The sequence below is a fragment of the Schistocerca cancellata genome, chromosome 5 (genome assembly GCF_023864275.1).
Source record: "Schistocerca cancellata isolate TAMUIC-IGC-003103 chromosome 5, iqSchCanc2.1, whole genome shotgun sequence".
Lineage (NCBI taxonomy): Eukaryota > Metazoa > Arthropoda > Insecta > Orthoptera > Acrididae > Schistocerca > Schistocerca cancellata.
In genome coordinates, this window is record NC_064630.1 from 306,521,085 (window position 1) to 306,536,944 (window position 15,860).

Consider the following 15,860-nt stretch of genomic DNA (forward strand, 5'->3'; position numbering starts at 1 on the left):
AATCCTTTATCAGATGAAAACACACACACTTCTCTCTCTCTCTCTCTCTCTCTCTCTCTCTCTCTCAGACATATTTAACTAAACCAAACTATGAGTTTCAGCCTTGGCCACTAGTCAACAATCACCCTCACACCACCCCCACCATCACTCTCCTCCTTTTACTCTTTGTTGCTTGTACTGAGCAGCTACAAAGTTCATGGAAAGCAAGTACTAGTAGCACTTTATTGTGAAAGTAAATGTGTGTTTATGCAAAGAAAGAATGGTGCCTAATGATAAAGATGAGTATTTTTTTTTTGCATCATGTAGTTCATTTGCATTTCCAGAGGAGAACTAATAGTTACACATGTACTTGTACTATACTGTAGCACATGAATGAGGTCTTCTGTAAGGTTGGTCCTTCCACTTGATTAGCACCTGAAATAAATTTAAAAACAGAAGAGAAACAGTGAAATATAATTCTATATAGTGGGCTATGGCATAAATATGTTTTCATTTTAACTAAACTAGGACAGATACTATTCTGATAAAACTAAATGTAGGAAAGGAGCACTACAGTGAGAGGCTACACACTGACTAACAGAATTGTAAATGTATGTTGTCGGATGTGCTTATCCTCTGTCACAATATGTATCTGGCAGCATGAAACCAAACAGCAAACCAGAGTTATAATCAACTCCTACAGAAATCCCATCCATTCTTATGCAGAACCCATTAAAGGGATTTTAATTCTGTGAGAAAGACTTATCACTCATCAGAAGAAATCCCCAACATACAATGCAGGAAATCATCCCAGTATCATACACTAGTCAGGCCACATCCTACACATCTTGTGACTTTATGGAGAGTCATGGGCCAAATAACTGAAATCTCTGCTGGCACCGTACTTCCAGTGCTGGTCCTTTTTCATGAAGTTACTAGACTGGAACATTACTTCTTTTTCAGTCTGGATGTGAAATTCCTGGGATTTGAACTGTGATCTGAATATTAGTTCATAAGTGAATAGAACATTGCCTCATTTTTTCCTTGCTTTTATTTATGCCTATTATGAGTTATAATGGAAATCCCAGGGTGGAATAATAAAGGATAGATTGCTACTCACCATATAGAGGAGATCTGAAGTCACAGACAGGCACAAGAAAAAGACTGCTATACATTTTAGTTTTCAACCAAAAGGCCTTTTACCAAAACAGAAAACACGCATACAAGCACAACTCACAGATGACCACTGTCTCTGACCACTGTGGCTGACTGTGACCATGCCTGATGGGAGCAGAAATTTGGTAAAAGTGGTGGAGGTAAGGAAGAGGCATGGTTTGGGGAGGGAGAGGGTTATTGGGGTAGAAGAGTGACAGATAGACAGCTTGTTACTTGTCTTATACACATAGAAAGCAGCACAGTGGCTACAGCTTAGTTTGTAGATCACATTGCTGCTTTCACAGGTAGCTCTGCCTTTTATGGGATAGATGATGCCAGTGACCAGACTGGAACAGGAGGAGGTGGGAAGGGAAGATGTGTGGGGTGGGTCATATATCTAGCTCTGTTGCAGGAGCAAGGGGTTGGGAGAGCGGGGTGAAGGATAAGGAATGGATATTGTTTAGGTTCAGTGGTTGGTGGAGTACCACTGTGGGAAGACTAGGAAGAATAGTGGATTGGATGTTCCTCACTTCAGGGAATGATGAGAGGTAGTTGGAACCATGTCGGTGGACGGGATTCCATTAGTGTAGTCCTGAAAATTATGGAGTCATGAAAGAGTGCTCCTTTGTGGATGGCAGACATGAGGAGGTGGTAGGTGACTGGAGAGACAAAGTACAGGAGATCTGCTTCTATACCAGGTTTGGAGAGTAACTTTGGTCTAAGAAGGCCTCAGTGTGGTCTTTAATACAACTGGAGAGAGACTGCTCATCACTACAGATGCAATGGTCATGGGTGGCTAGGTTATATGGAATGGGTAGCAGCTGTCAAAGTGGAGGTATTGCTAATGGTTGATAGGCTTGATATGGATGGAGGTACTGATACAGCCATCCTTGAGGGGGAGGTCAACATCAAGGAAGGTGGCTTGTTGGGCTAAGGAGAACCAGGTGAGGTGAATGGGAGAGAAGGTGTTAAGGTTCTGGAGGAATGTGCATAGGGTGTCCTTGGTTCAGATCATGATGTCATCAATGAATCAAACCAGTTGAGTGGTTTGGGATTCTCAGTGGTTGGGAAGGATACCTCTAGATGGCCCAAAAATAGGTTGGCATAGGATTAGGTCATGTGAGTGCCAATTGCTGTACCATGGGTTTGTTTGTAGATGGTGTCTTCAAAGGAGAAGTAATTGTGGCTTAGGATGTAGTTTTTCATTGTGACCAGGAAGGAGGCTGTAAGTTTGAAGTCAGTCAGGCATTGGGGAAGGTAGTGTTCAACAGCAGCAATGCAACATTAGTGTAAAGGAAAGAGGCAAGAGGCATCAACAATGATGAGCAGGGTGCTGTGTGGTAAAGGAACAGGACCTGTGGAGGGTCAATGAAGGAAATGGTTGGTGTCTTTTATGTAGGTTAGAGGTGTTGGCCCACAAAAGCAGAGATTCTCTTTGTGGGGGCACAGTAACTGACCACGATGGGGTGTGCTGGGTAGTTGGGTTTATGGACTTCAGGAAACATGTAAAAGGTAAGTGTGTGGAGAGGGTAAGGGTGAGGAGAGAGATAGATTCAGGGGAGAGGTTCTGGGATGGGCCTAAGGAGTTGAGGAAGAACTGATGATCTTGTTGGATTTCTGGAATGAGATCACTGTGGCTAGGTTTATGGGTGGATGGGTCTGACAGCCAGTGGAATTCCTCTATGAGGTTAATTCCTGCAGTTCAAATGACAATGGTGGAGCCTTTGTTGGCAATAGGATTATAAGGGTAGGATAAATTTTTATGTGGAGGATTGCAGTTCCTTCTGCAGATGTAAGGTTGGTTTCCATGCTGTGGGGTTTGGGAATGATGGCAAGGCATGGTTAGAGGTTAAGAAACTCTGGAATGTTAACAGAGGGTGAATTAAGAGCAGTGGGTGTGGATCATGTTTGGATGGAGGAGTGAAATGTGCCAGGCAGGGTTCAATATTGGTTTTGGATTTACTTGTAATCTGATTAGTAGGGTTGGTGCCGACAAAGTGTTTCCACTGCAGCTGTCTGCAGGGAGATAAGGTCTTTACCAAGTTCAGCATGAGTGAATTTGAAAGTGGAAAAAAGTTAAGGTCTTTGGAAAGAACTTATACTTTTGTGTGACTAAGTCTTTTGGAATGAAGGTTCACACTATGTTTTGGTACAGTTTAGATTCTGGATTCTTTATGGTGGTGGGAGGGACTTTCTGAGTGTGTGGCAAATGTAGTAGGTCTCTAAGGCAGGGTATATCAGCTATGAGGGAATGTGGTTGAGGTTTGGTGGCTTTTGTAAAGGTGATTGATGATGGTATTCCAAGCATGGGAATAGGAGGTGAACACGTTGGAGAATTTTTTGAGGTGGCATTGTACATGCTCCTCAAATTCTGGAGGGCATAAGTACACTGTGAGAGACTGGGTGCAGGAATTTGGAATTGCAGAGTAGGAGAATTTTACCAGTGAAGAGGAAATATTGCATGGAGGTTTGGACCTGATTTACATGGTTCTGCAGGACTAGGTTGATGAGAGCTGTGGACTGATGAAATCTGAACAGATAGAGGTCATCATGGAAGGAGGGCTTGCAACTGGAGATGGATATTTTTGATAGATGAGTTACTTGGGGAGATTCCATGAGCTAGGCAACAACACAGCAACAGTATCTGTACTCAATGCTGAATGTGGATAGGAAAATTTTTCTGTACTGGTGCAAGGGGACGGAGCAAGGATTCTTAGCAAAGGATAAATAAATGTATAAACAATGTAAAATATGCAAAAATATGCAGGGAAAGCTTACAAAAAGGATGGAATAGATGAAGAATGAGGAAACAAGGTAAAACCTGATGGAGTAGGGCTTACAGTGAAAGGCGAAAATAAACTAAAATCGATATGAAAACACAATGAGATGAAAGAGAAAAATAAATAAAAAGATAATGATAGTGGCATTCAGGACATTGGATGGACATGTGTGAAGATGCTTCCAATCTCTTACCTCATGGCTCTTATCCCTGCAATAGATATAGATACAAGACCTAACCCAAACATCCTCTCACCAATGTCTACTTCAGTCCAGTCACAGGCATCTGTTATTTCATCAAAGGCAGGGCTAGCTGTGGAACCAACCATGTGATCTACAGTCTAAGCTGCAACCACTGTGCTGCTTCCTATGTGCACATGGCAACTAACAAGCTATCTGTCCACATAAATGGCCACTGCCAAACTGTGGCCAAAAGACAATCGAGCCACCCAGTTGCTGAGCTTTCTGCCCAAAATGATATGCTTCACTTTAGTGACTACTTCACATGGTGCACTGTCTGGTTCCTTGGTACCAACACCAGCTTTCCTGAATTGCACTTGTGAAAACTCTCCCTGCAATATATCCATGTTCCCACAACCACCCTGGTCTTAAACTTCATTAGTCACTGTCCTCCACCTACCTATACCATTCCCTGCTCTTACTCCAGCACTTCACAGACTTCTATTCTGACAATGCACCAACTAGTCTTTTTCTCCTTTTCTTCTTCTCTCCTTTTCTGTGCCCCTTTTGCCCCCACTCCCACCACAGGTCCTGACAGCACCTAGCAGCCCTAACCTGCCCCCATATCATTCCTGCACACTCCCACAAGCAGCACTACACCTTTCTCCACACCTACCCTGCTCTCCCTCCTCTTCCCCACCCCATACATCCTACTTACCCACACCACTTCAGTCAATCTGAAGTCTGGTCGCATTGGGGGGAGACTGTGGTCATGTGTGTACAAGCTGTACATGTGTGAATGTGTCTGTTTTCATTTTTAGAAGAAGACCTTTTGGCCAAAAGCTTAAATTAGAGCAGTCTTTTAGTTGTTTTTGTGCCTGTCTGCAACTTAGTGTCTCCTCTATATGATTGGTAGCAATTTGTCCTTTTCATAATATTATGAGTTATTGTTTTTTATATGAAAATTGTCTTACGTAGAACACTGTCTCCCTCAGTTTCCTGTGGACTCTATGTTACTGGATACCTCTTTTTGTCATGTCATTACAGCAAGCTCTGAAGCAATTTGCTATACAGGTGCCTACACCATCCTCTCATGCACATGTAACTCAGAGATGTATAATGTCATCTTCTGTCACTTGAGCATTTCTGCTGATTTGTCCTTTAAGCAGTTACTTGCAGAATCACCAACTTACAGCTACTTTGTTGCTTCATCTTGTGGTTGTTCAGTTTCAAAAGGTGTTGGAAGAAGGAAGGGAGGATTAGGAGAAGGAGAAATACTGGGGTCAGACAAGAATCTTTAAGCCCTATACAAAAATGATACTAAATGTTTTCTGTATCAAAATATATGATTATTTTATGGAAACAAGAATAAAATCTCTTGTCAGTTGCAAGCCATTCAAAAAATCAAACCGCTTATTGATGGTAGGCAATGAAAACCTCGTAACTCCATCTGTTTTGAAAACCTCATAATTCCAGTAACCAGTAACTCCATTACCAGAGAGAGCCTTGAAAGTGCATGGATTCTCTAATCTCTCGATAACTAGGCATCTATTATACAGTTACAAATGTAGCAGCATTATCTGTGTCACTTTACTTTTTGAGAAGCTTTTTTTGTTTTTCCTGTAAAATTTAACAAAATGGAGTTATGAGGTTTTCATTGCCTACCGTCACTATGATTAAGAAGACATGTTAAGATGTGTGATTACTGAACTAACCAACTTCATCCATGTTCCTTTCATTTTATGTGTGTCTTGCCATTGATTCTACCTTTAAAAATACCTGTCTGGATGTTTATATCACTTAAGAACTAACCAGAATGCTAATGAAGGGTGTTCAGATTTTAACAATTTTACTTAATGTTGAATCAGAGTCTTGCATTCCTTTTGTTTGATTGACTTTATAAGTGCTTCAGTGCCATAGTTATGTGTCTCCAATATATCCATATAGAAAAATATTCTTAAAAAACCCTGTGTAAGTATCCGTCATTCACCCATAATCAAGTTTTACAGAAGCTTTATACAGGAACAGATATTGCACTAACAATGGGAATTGCAAAGAAGGATGCAAACAAAATTATATCTTGATGCATAGTTTTCTCCCTCTGAATCATAAACACAAAATAGTGTCAGCATAGGAAGGAGTTTGTGAATATAGACAGACAAGCAAATTTTCAGACACCACTGGTGGCTTTTTAAGAGAATATTGTGATCGTATTGTGATCTCCAGACAGTTAAAACACACTTATAATTCCATAGAAGAAGAAAATTGGATGATGTGTTTTTTGGAAACATAGCTGCCTCTAATAGAACCAGATTGTTAAGAGCTGATGTATACTGCCTGATAAATCAATAATAGCTGTGAGAGAAGCTTCTCATTTCCAAACCAAATGACAGATTACAGTTCTCTGCTCTTACTAAATTAGTGTGGTGGTCCAGTAACAGTTGAGGTGTATTTTATCCTCTTCTAGAGTTAACAGAAGAATAAAAATTGCTTTCCTTCTTCAGCTGAGCAATTGTCCTGTATGCCATATTTTATTAAAGAATATTAGGATTTCCTTTGAAATGTTTCCAAGATGCTGAAGTATATTATATTGAATTCAGCTGCTATAAGGAACATTGTCATTAGCCTCATGTAATCCTGAATCCCATGTAAATTTACTATTGGAGCCACAGTGATTCATCTTAGGAGATTGCTTGGTTTGAGACTGAGCCACCTTTGCAGTATCAATTAGCTGTTAGTGTCACTCATTTGTTTTTGTATCAAGACATGGCTTTCTGTATGCAAAGGAGTTAAATTAGGTGACTGGTGCCTAGTACACATTTTGTTCTTTTTAAGATGAGCTATCATAGAGAAAAATATCTATGAGTCCAGTTTGTGTTTAATTTTACAAGTAGTTGATGAATATGATTTAAAAGTTAGCCTAGCTGTATAAATGAAAAGACACACTTGCCAGAACTAAATATTATGCCATGTACATTATTTTTGTATTAATATATATACTGATGTTTGTTGTCCATGTGGCAGTGGTGAATCAGTTAGCGGCATGCATTAGGTTGTCTATTTGACAAAGACAGCAGTGCCCAAATTTCTGCCTTTAGCTGTTAGATGCTGTATGGAAGAGGCTTGCAAATGATAGCCCTGAAGTAAACTAAATGAAGAGGAGCTAAGGAGCAACTACTTTACTGTTGTTATTAATGAATTCCTCGTTATGTATTACAAAAGTATTAGTATTCTCCATGTGCTTGAGAAAGATGGGAGCATGGACAGAAGAGTTAGCCAACTGTGCAGGCATCACACAAGGAGATAAGGAAATAGGCCACAGAAAGAGCATTGTGAGCAATCCAAACACAACTGAAATGTTGAGATACCTCACAGGCCGTCCCATAATTTATGTTTTGCTTCTGTACACATTCACCTCCTCAAGGCACAGCAGAACTAGTTACATGTTTAGTTTCAATCATTTCTGATTTATTTCACATCCAGTACAAATGTTTCAGTTATTCTGGAAGACATAATTTTAGAGCCTTAGGTGGTCCAACCTGTATAAGCCACAGCTAACTGGAAGTTTGCAGTGTGAGATTTACACACATTCTGCCAGTTGCTGGGTTTAATCACAGGCAAGCTCCACCAAAGCATTGTCTTTTGAGGAATTCAACTGAGAATAATAGAACTAAGTGGTGCAGCATTATTGTGCGGATGGTACACTATAAGGCACTAGAGCACTTTCAGCGATATGACTACTGGGAAGTTTCTTGATAAAAATACGACTACATTTTATTTCTGGTTTTGTTAATCTCAGTCTTTTATTGTCATAGAGGATTGTCACCTTTGGAAAGTTAGGAGTATGCTTATTTTCGTATGATATAGGGGAAATAATTACCTACAGTTAAATTGAAATTGGCTTCATTATCAGCTATGAATATCAATACCTCATCTTCCTGTTTTGTTTGGTCACTGTAATAATGACTGCAGTACTACCTGCTGCAGGGAGGAATTTAGGATGGTGTGTTTACTAAAAATATGTAGCAGCTGTCAAAATGGATGTGTAGCTGACAAATAGTAGGTTTAATTCAACAGAGTTTCTTATGAAGCCATCAGTGAGGTAAAAGTGCTTTCTGCATGGAAGGCTGTTTACTGAGCTGAAGTGGGCCGAGTAAATAAATTGGGAATCAGTTTGAGATTAATGAATGTGAACTATCATAAAAAGGATTCCTCAAAGACATATAAGGCAATTCAAGAATCCTGGGGACATAGACCGATAAAATCACTACTGGAAATTTTCATCCAACGTTCCTGAGCATACAGTTGGTCATGAATATGATGAAATAAAAGTATCTGGTAGTGGTAAATGGGATGGTAAAGTGCCTGTACAAGGTGGAAGAGTTAGCAATGATTAACAGTATGAGGATGCAGAAGACTGTGAAATCCACTGCATTAAAGACATGCAATGTGTATCCACTGTAAATGTAGCCTGTAATTGAAAAAATGCCATGATGATCTCCTGATTGCTGAAAGCATCTTTCAGTCTAGATATAGTGGGGATCTGTGAAGTTAAATGAAGAGAAAAAGATAAGGGTTTCAGGTTACAAAAGTGTAGGGTAATATCAATAGAGACAGAAAATGGTGTAATGGGAGTAGGATTTATTATGAATAGGAAGGTAGGCCAGAGAGCGGCTTCTTTGAACAATCCAGTGATAGAGTTATTCTATTCAGAACTGACAGAAAACCAATATCAACACAGTTCAGATATACATACCAGCATCACAAGCAGAAGATAAAAAGAGAGATAAAGAACATGAGGATACTGAATGGGTAATTCAGTATGTAAACAGAGATGATAATATAATAATCATGGTGTTTCCTTCCCCTTCTACCAGAAAGAGTCATGGGAGACTATGAGGATGTACTAGGAATTAGAGAGCAGAAAGACTAACTGAGATCTGTTACAAAATTTGGCTAGTGACAGTGGAAGCACTGTTCAAAAATTACAAGAGGAGGAATTATACTTGGAAGAGACCTGGAGATACTGGAAGATTCCAGCTGGAATACATCATGGTCAAACAGAGATTCCAAAATCAGATATTGGATTGTAAAGAGTACCCAGGAAGAGATATATATTGGGATCTCAATGTAGCAATGATGAAGAGTATCCTGAAATTTAATTGACTTGTCCAGAGGAATCAAACAGCAAAGAAGTGGGATACTGAGGTACTGAGGAATGCACATATCTGGAAAGGGCACTCACAGAAATTGGTTAGACAAACATAGGTACAAGGAAAGTAACTGTGAAGAAATTACAAGTAACAGAACAAATACACCAACTGATCAACAAAGGAAGGAATTACAAACTGTTCAAGGTAATTCAGGATACAGAAATGTAAATCAGTTAAGAATGAAATAAATAGGAAGTGCAGGATAGCCAATGTGAAATGGCACCAGGAAAAATGTGAAGAAACTGAGAGAGGGATGATCATTGGAAGAACTGACTGAGGTATATAGAAAAGTCAAAACAGCCTTCAGTGAAATTAAAAGTATGTGCATTAACATTAAGAGCACAATGGCAATTACACTTTAAGTGTAGAGGAGAGAAAAGAGAAGTGGAAAGAGAACACTGAGGGCCTCTGCAAGGGGGAGGACTTCTCTGATGATGTGACTGAGATAGGTATGAGAGTCAGTATGGAAGACATAGGGGATCCAGTATTGGAGTCGGAGCTTAATAGTGCTTTGTAAGGCTTATGACCAATTCAGACAGAAGGGTTAGGTAACAGTCCTTCAGAATTTCTGAAATCATTGAAGGAATTAGCAACTAAGTGATTATTCAAGCTGATGTGGGGAATCTATGAGTCCAGAGACAGACCAACAGATTCTAGAAGAATATCATTCATACAATCCCAAAGATAGCATCAACAGGTAAGTGCAAGAACTATTGCACTCTCAGCATAATGGTTTACACAACCAAGTTGCTGACAAGAATAATATAAAGAAGAACGGAAGAGAAAGTTGAAGATCAGTTACATGACAATCAGTTTTACTTTTGAAACGGTAAGGGCACCAGAGCAACCAGTGTGAGATTGCAGTTGGTAACGGAAACAAGGCTTCAGAAAAATCAAGACATGTTCATAATATTTGTTGACCTGGACTAAGGATTTGACAATGTAAAATGTTGCAGGTTGTTAGCATTCTGAGAAAAATAGGAGTAAAATGTAGGGAAAGAAAGATAATATACAGTACGTACAAGAACCAAGATGGAAAACTAAAAATTGAAGACCAAGAATGAAACATTCAGACTAAAAAGTGTGTGTAGTCTAATGAGTAAAGAAATAGTCAGAGAGTAGACTGAAGCAAGTTGAAAGTAATGGGGAGTAGCAGAAATAAGATTAGTAATAAACTTAATGTCAAAACTGAAGACCACAAAGTAGGTGAAGTTAAGGAATTCTGCTACCTTGGAAGCAGAATATCACATGAAGGACAAAGCAAGGAGGACATAAGCTGATAAGAGCATGTAAAGAGGGCATTCGTGGCCACGAGAAGTCCACTGTTATCAAACATTGACCTTAATCTGAGCAAGAAGGTTTTGAGAATGTGCATTAGGAGCACAGTATTGCATGGTAGTGGATCATGAACTGTGGGAAAACCAGATAAGAAGATAATCAAAGCATTTGAGATGTGATACTATAGAAGGATGTTGAAAATTAGGTGGACTGATAAGGTAAAGAATGAGAGGGTTTTCCACAGAATACTCGAAGAAAGTAATACATGGAAACCACTGACAAGAATAAGGGAAATGGTGATAGAACATGTGTTAAGAATAACCTCCATGGTACTAGAAGGAGCTGCAGAGGGTATAAACTGTAAAAAAAGTTAAGAGATTGTGGAATTTGGGCAACAGTTGTATACCTGGAGTTAGGATATTCACTGTGTGTAAGATCACATAGGTAGATTGAGGATACTGCTGTGGAGAAAGTTAGCATTAGCAGTGACAGAGTACCAGGTGTAAAGGGACTGCAACTGGGATGGTCAGTGATTAGTGTGTTGGATATGGGAGTGTTAGCTATGGGCAGTAGACTGTGAGGGTATTGGCTTATAAAAGTGTAGGTTCTTTCAATGGAACTCTGTAATCAGCCATAGAGAGGTATCACAGGTGGTAGAATTCAAGAAAGTAGGTATTAGGGGAAAGGTGAGAGTGAGAAGAGAGATATTCTGGAGAGAGGCTTTCAGAATGGCATAGAAATCTGAGTAAGGAGTGGACTTCTGGAAAGGATCACTGCAGGAAGCCTTGCAGGCAGGTGTTTCCATTCACTGATAGAGGCCCTCCACCAGTAATGATAATAGTGTTGTTCAAAATTATGGTGGTGGAGCCTTTATTGATATCATCAGAGTTAATCTCTCATGAATGCCTTTCATTCATTAAGTGATTGACATATGTAACAATGAAGAATGGGCTGTGAGGGGAAGGAGGGAGTTACGTGAGGCAAAGTTGCAATGCAGCATAGAAAGTTGTCCCATCTGAACTGTGTCTCTCTGTTTCTGGGTGTCATGTAATTGTAATGAGCTGCAGAACACTTGGGAATCATTTACGTATTTAATATACAGGAAAATATTGGGTCATTTATGAGGCATGTTTTTTAAGTAATTACTGTTTTGAAATAAAAATAAAACAAGTAGACTTTGCTTAACAATGTTTTTACATAAAAGCCTGCTCTTTAACTTACTTATCTACATAATCACCGCCAATATTCACTGTGTTTATGTTTGTTTGTGAGTATTTGAAGTGCCTCCTCCAATTGTGAATCTCACAGATTGTGAAATATGCACAGTGATCCATTTTATTAGTGCTAAATGCGTGAAAACAGGTGAAATTCATCATCAGATCAGTGGAGTGTATGGAGAAAACATTATGAGTGATACAATGGTATAGAAATTGAAGAGAACTTTTAAAGACAACTGCGTGAATGTGCATGATGAGGAACAAAGTGGGTGACCTTCAGTCATACTGACGTTTGTTGCAGAAAGTTGATGAAAGTGAGAGGGAACAGATGCTTTACAATTTCAATGTTATGTGGTGCGTTTCCTCAAGTGTCAAGAACTGTGTTTTATGCAGCTGTTGCCTAATCAGGTGGTGATTTCTATAGGATGGTACTCAAAAGCTTGGTGTAAGTTATGCTACTTTTTGTATGTACTTTTTGTTTCAAAATGGTACTTACATAACAAATACACCTTTTATAACCTCAGTTGCAGTTTACTCTGATACGTAGGAAAAATTATAAAGCTTAAGAAGGTTAGCTTCAAATGTGAATGCTAACCAGAAGCCTATCTTCTTGTATGTCATTAAGACTTAACAACATTGATATTAATAACTGCTTGAGCTGCTGACTAATCTGCTTAAAGATGCAACTGAGCTAATCATATAAGAGACACTCACTTACCTATTGTTAGTAATCTTCTTCTAGTGCTACTTAATGATATATTGGGAAGTAAAATATTTTAGATATGATATTAAGATCTGCCTATTGTGAACCATGTTGGGAAAAAAAAGAATGTCGGAGGTCAACAGAGGTGGTTATAACAGCTGCTCTTCACACACTTTTACAAATGATTTCCTTGAAACCAAGAAGAAATTTAATAATTAATCACACATCATATTCCTATTCTGCAACTCTATATCAAGTTTGCCCTCAAAATAGGCAAAATCCCATTATTTTAAATTTGTTGCACATGCAGTTCTGTTCATTATCTTATCTGGTATGTCTACCAGCAGAATGAATGAGTCACCAGTCCATATTGAGACTAGTGTGACATTCAGTGAAGCTCATAAAATTAAGTATTTACATGTGATTTTTAATATTATTTTCACTAACTGCAACTCCTCCTTTTCTTTTAGAAATGAAGTACAATTAAACATCAGAGTTTTACCTTTTAAGCTAAGTGAACAATCACTTCTTTGGAATTGGCTTTTTAATATCGCATTGCTGTGCAGCTGATAATTTATTGCCATTTTTAGTTTCAGTCCTGGATGAAACAGTACTTATACTCTTATCTCCTTCTTGCACACAGACATTGTTGCAGGCCTCTGTAACACTCCTCTTTGTATTTCCTGCACTTCCTCTTATTGATACTAAGCCAGTTTCTTCGGCACTAACTGCAAGTGCACAGTTCATGCTGGAATCAGTTACAACAGTAGGCATCTGACCCCTGTTGCCATTTGCCACCACTGGTAGACTTTGTTTTTCACCAAGTAACCAGTAGGTAATTACTTTTCCTTTCCCCTGGAAATAAAAGTAAGAAAAGTTATTACTAAACTACAATAAATTAATTATTACTCAACTTCAGTAAATTAATGTATATGAAAAATTAAAAAGCACTGTATCCTAATAGCTGCTCCTTCTACAAATTATTTAATTATTTTGATCTGAGGTAAAAAAAATACCTCTCAGTAGCACATTAAATAACAATGCTCATTGGAAATATGCTCCTGTTCTGATATAATAAGATAGGTAAATATGTTTCATACATAATAAATTTTATCCTCTGAGAATAATCAATACACCCATGTAAATATTAACAGAATAGCAGCGACACTGAAACTTTCTGACAGTAGAAAACTGTGTGTTAGACTAATACACAAAAGAATATCTATAAGGCATGTCTGGATAGGCAAGTTGTGATGAAGCAAGCTGGGATATTTTTACTTCCCTGCTTGTTTTGCTATCTGCCTCCTTAAAATTCATTTTTTCATGTCTGACTAATTACCATTAACAATACCAGAGAAGGGAAGCTGCTACTCACCATATAGCGGAGATGCTGAGTCGTGCAACAAAAAGATTCATTCACCATTCACCAATCACCATTAACATACTTGAGTATAATTGGCATTTTCATAAAAGAAAAAGGTTGACCCTCAGTTTTAAAGAATATAACACCAGATCTAATTTTGTGCTTAGTTTTATGTATGTAATTGATTTTATAATTTATTTTGACTATTCCTAGTACTAATTCTGTACTAATTATAAACATTTGGAGGAACAACTAATTGTATCTTAAAGGATCTATTTGGCTCTATTCAAAAACATGTTAGCAAAGCTAGCTCTTAATTAATTGCAAAATAATTAACATTTTTATCAACAGTATTGTTTGCATAATGATATCTGTTAATGTCATCATTTAAACAAATAATCCAGTCTAACTCTTGTGGTGGAAGAAACTGTTAAAAAGAACCAGTTTTTTAATGTATTCAGTTAATTTAATGAGTTAAGTTTTAATTGTAGTTTCTGTAAATTAAACATTGAACAGTGTGTAGTTTCAGTGCCTATTATTGTGAGGATGTATAAGGGCCCGATTTTTGGTCTGAGTTTCAGACAAGAAACCTGTGTTGGTTAGAACAACAACAATGCATCAGCTTAATTGTGAAATAAGTATAACACAATTAGACAGTGAGTAAAAACAATGACAGTGTCTGTTCAATTTACCTGAAAGACTGTGAAATGTGTGGTTAGACTTTTACTGCTTGTAGATGTTAAACAGTAAACTACTATAGCAGTATGTGGATGTTTGCCTGCAAACTATTAATGAGGCTTATTGAAAGTGAAACAATAGTGCACTAGCCGTATTAAATATGTATATTGGAGGGGGAGGGGTCTACATCATTTACATAGTCAGTGTCAAACTTCCACACCCTATTTTTCAGCCAGTATAGCAACACGACACTTGGATACTGAGGACGAGCAATGATGAAATAAAGCAGGTGAATGTCACAAAGTCCACAAGATGAGTCTGTGTTTGATTACCATTGTGGCACACAGCTTTAATATATCTGTGATATTATTTTAAGTAAATTAGAATATTATGGTGTCACAAACAGTGCTGCAAAAAGTTTCAAGAAATTGGATGTCAGTATAGAAGCCATGTAAATTAGGTTATCAGTAATCATCTGACTGGGGACTAAGTATGTATGGTGTCCCATAATGTCCCATCTGAAGGCCACTGCTCTTTTTCGTATCTTGGTGATTTTTCATCAATTAAATTGATAGGTGCTACGTATTTTTTATTTGCAGTGGGACTAGTGTTACTATAAATAACAAGTCAAGTGGTTTTTTTTAGGAAGAGTTGTTAGTGAAGTTTTCTCAACATAATGATAAATGACTTTTAGCCATTTAATTGACATTAAACTTTGAAAAAAGTCATGTTGTATAGTTCAGAACTACATGCATAAAATATGAGAATTGGGACAACATTAAACTACTCTTACTTCAACATGCTCTTCATATCACAAATTCAGTATTAAAAATAGGAATGCTTTGTAACCATAAGCCTCTATTGGTGAAGCACCAAGAGATTAGTGAGTCATGTGTTTAGGTTTTCTGCCGGTATTCATAGTTTAATTCTTAAATTCTTTACAGGTTTTCATGTACTTGTAGAGTTTCATTCTTAAATTCATTGTGTATTTTTGTATTTAAGAGGTAAAGTACCACATTCACTTTTTCTCTTTGTTTTCACAGTTCAATTCTTAAGTTGGAAGCAGAAGGATGTGTAGGGTGTGCATGTGGCTGTGTAAAGATGCAGGAGGTGCTGGCCACAGTTCACAAACAGCTGAAGACACGTATGGTCACAGTCAGCCATCTGCTGTCTCAGTGTGTGGCAGTGGTGGAGAAACTGGCACATTGCTTGGGACACCTTGGGTGTCACTTGCTTCATCTATGGGCTCTGCTGCTGAGGCACCTTCCAGTGCACTTGATGTGGGGGTCTGTGCTAACTGCAGGTTCGGTGGAGGG

The 15,860-nt window shown here is 38.3% G+C and overlaps 1 protein-coding gene across 1 annotated transcript in view; it reads right to left on the reverse strand.

Moving 5' to 3' along the window:
- Positions 1-231: 231 nt before the first annotated feature.
- LOC126188506 (atrial natriuretic peptide receptor 1-like) overlaps positions 232-15,860 on the reverse strand; it is an 832,550-nt gene continuing 816,921 nt past the window's right edge. The window contains exons 9-10 of the mRNA XM_049930109.1: positions 13,006-13,358; positions 232-414 (exon numbers count right to left, since the gene is read on the reverse strand). Coding sequence (XP_049786066.1) covers positions 13,026-13,358 — 333 coding nt within the window. The 3' untranslated portion in view covers positions 232-414; positions 13,006-13,025. The remainder of the gene's footprint in view (positions 415-13,005; positions 13,359-15,860) is intronic.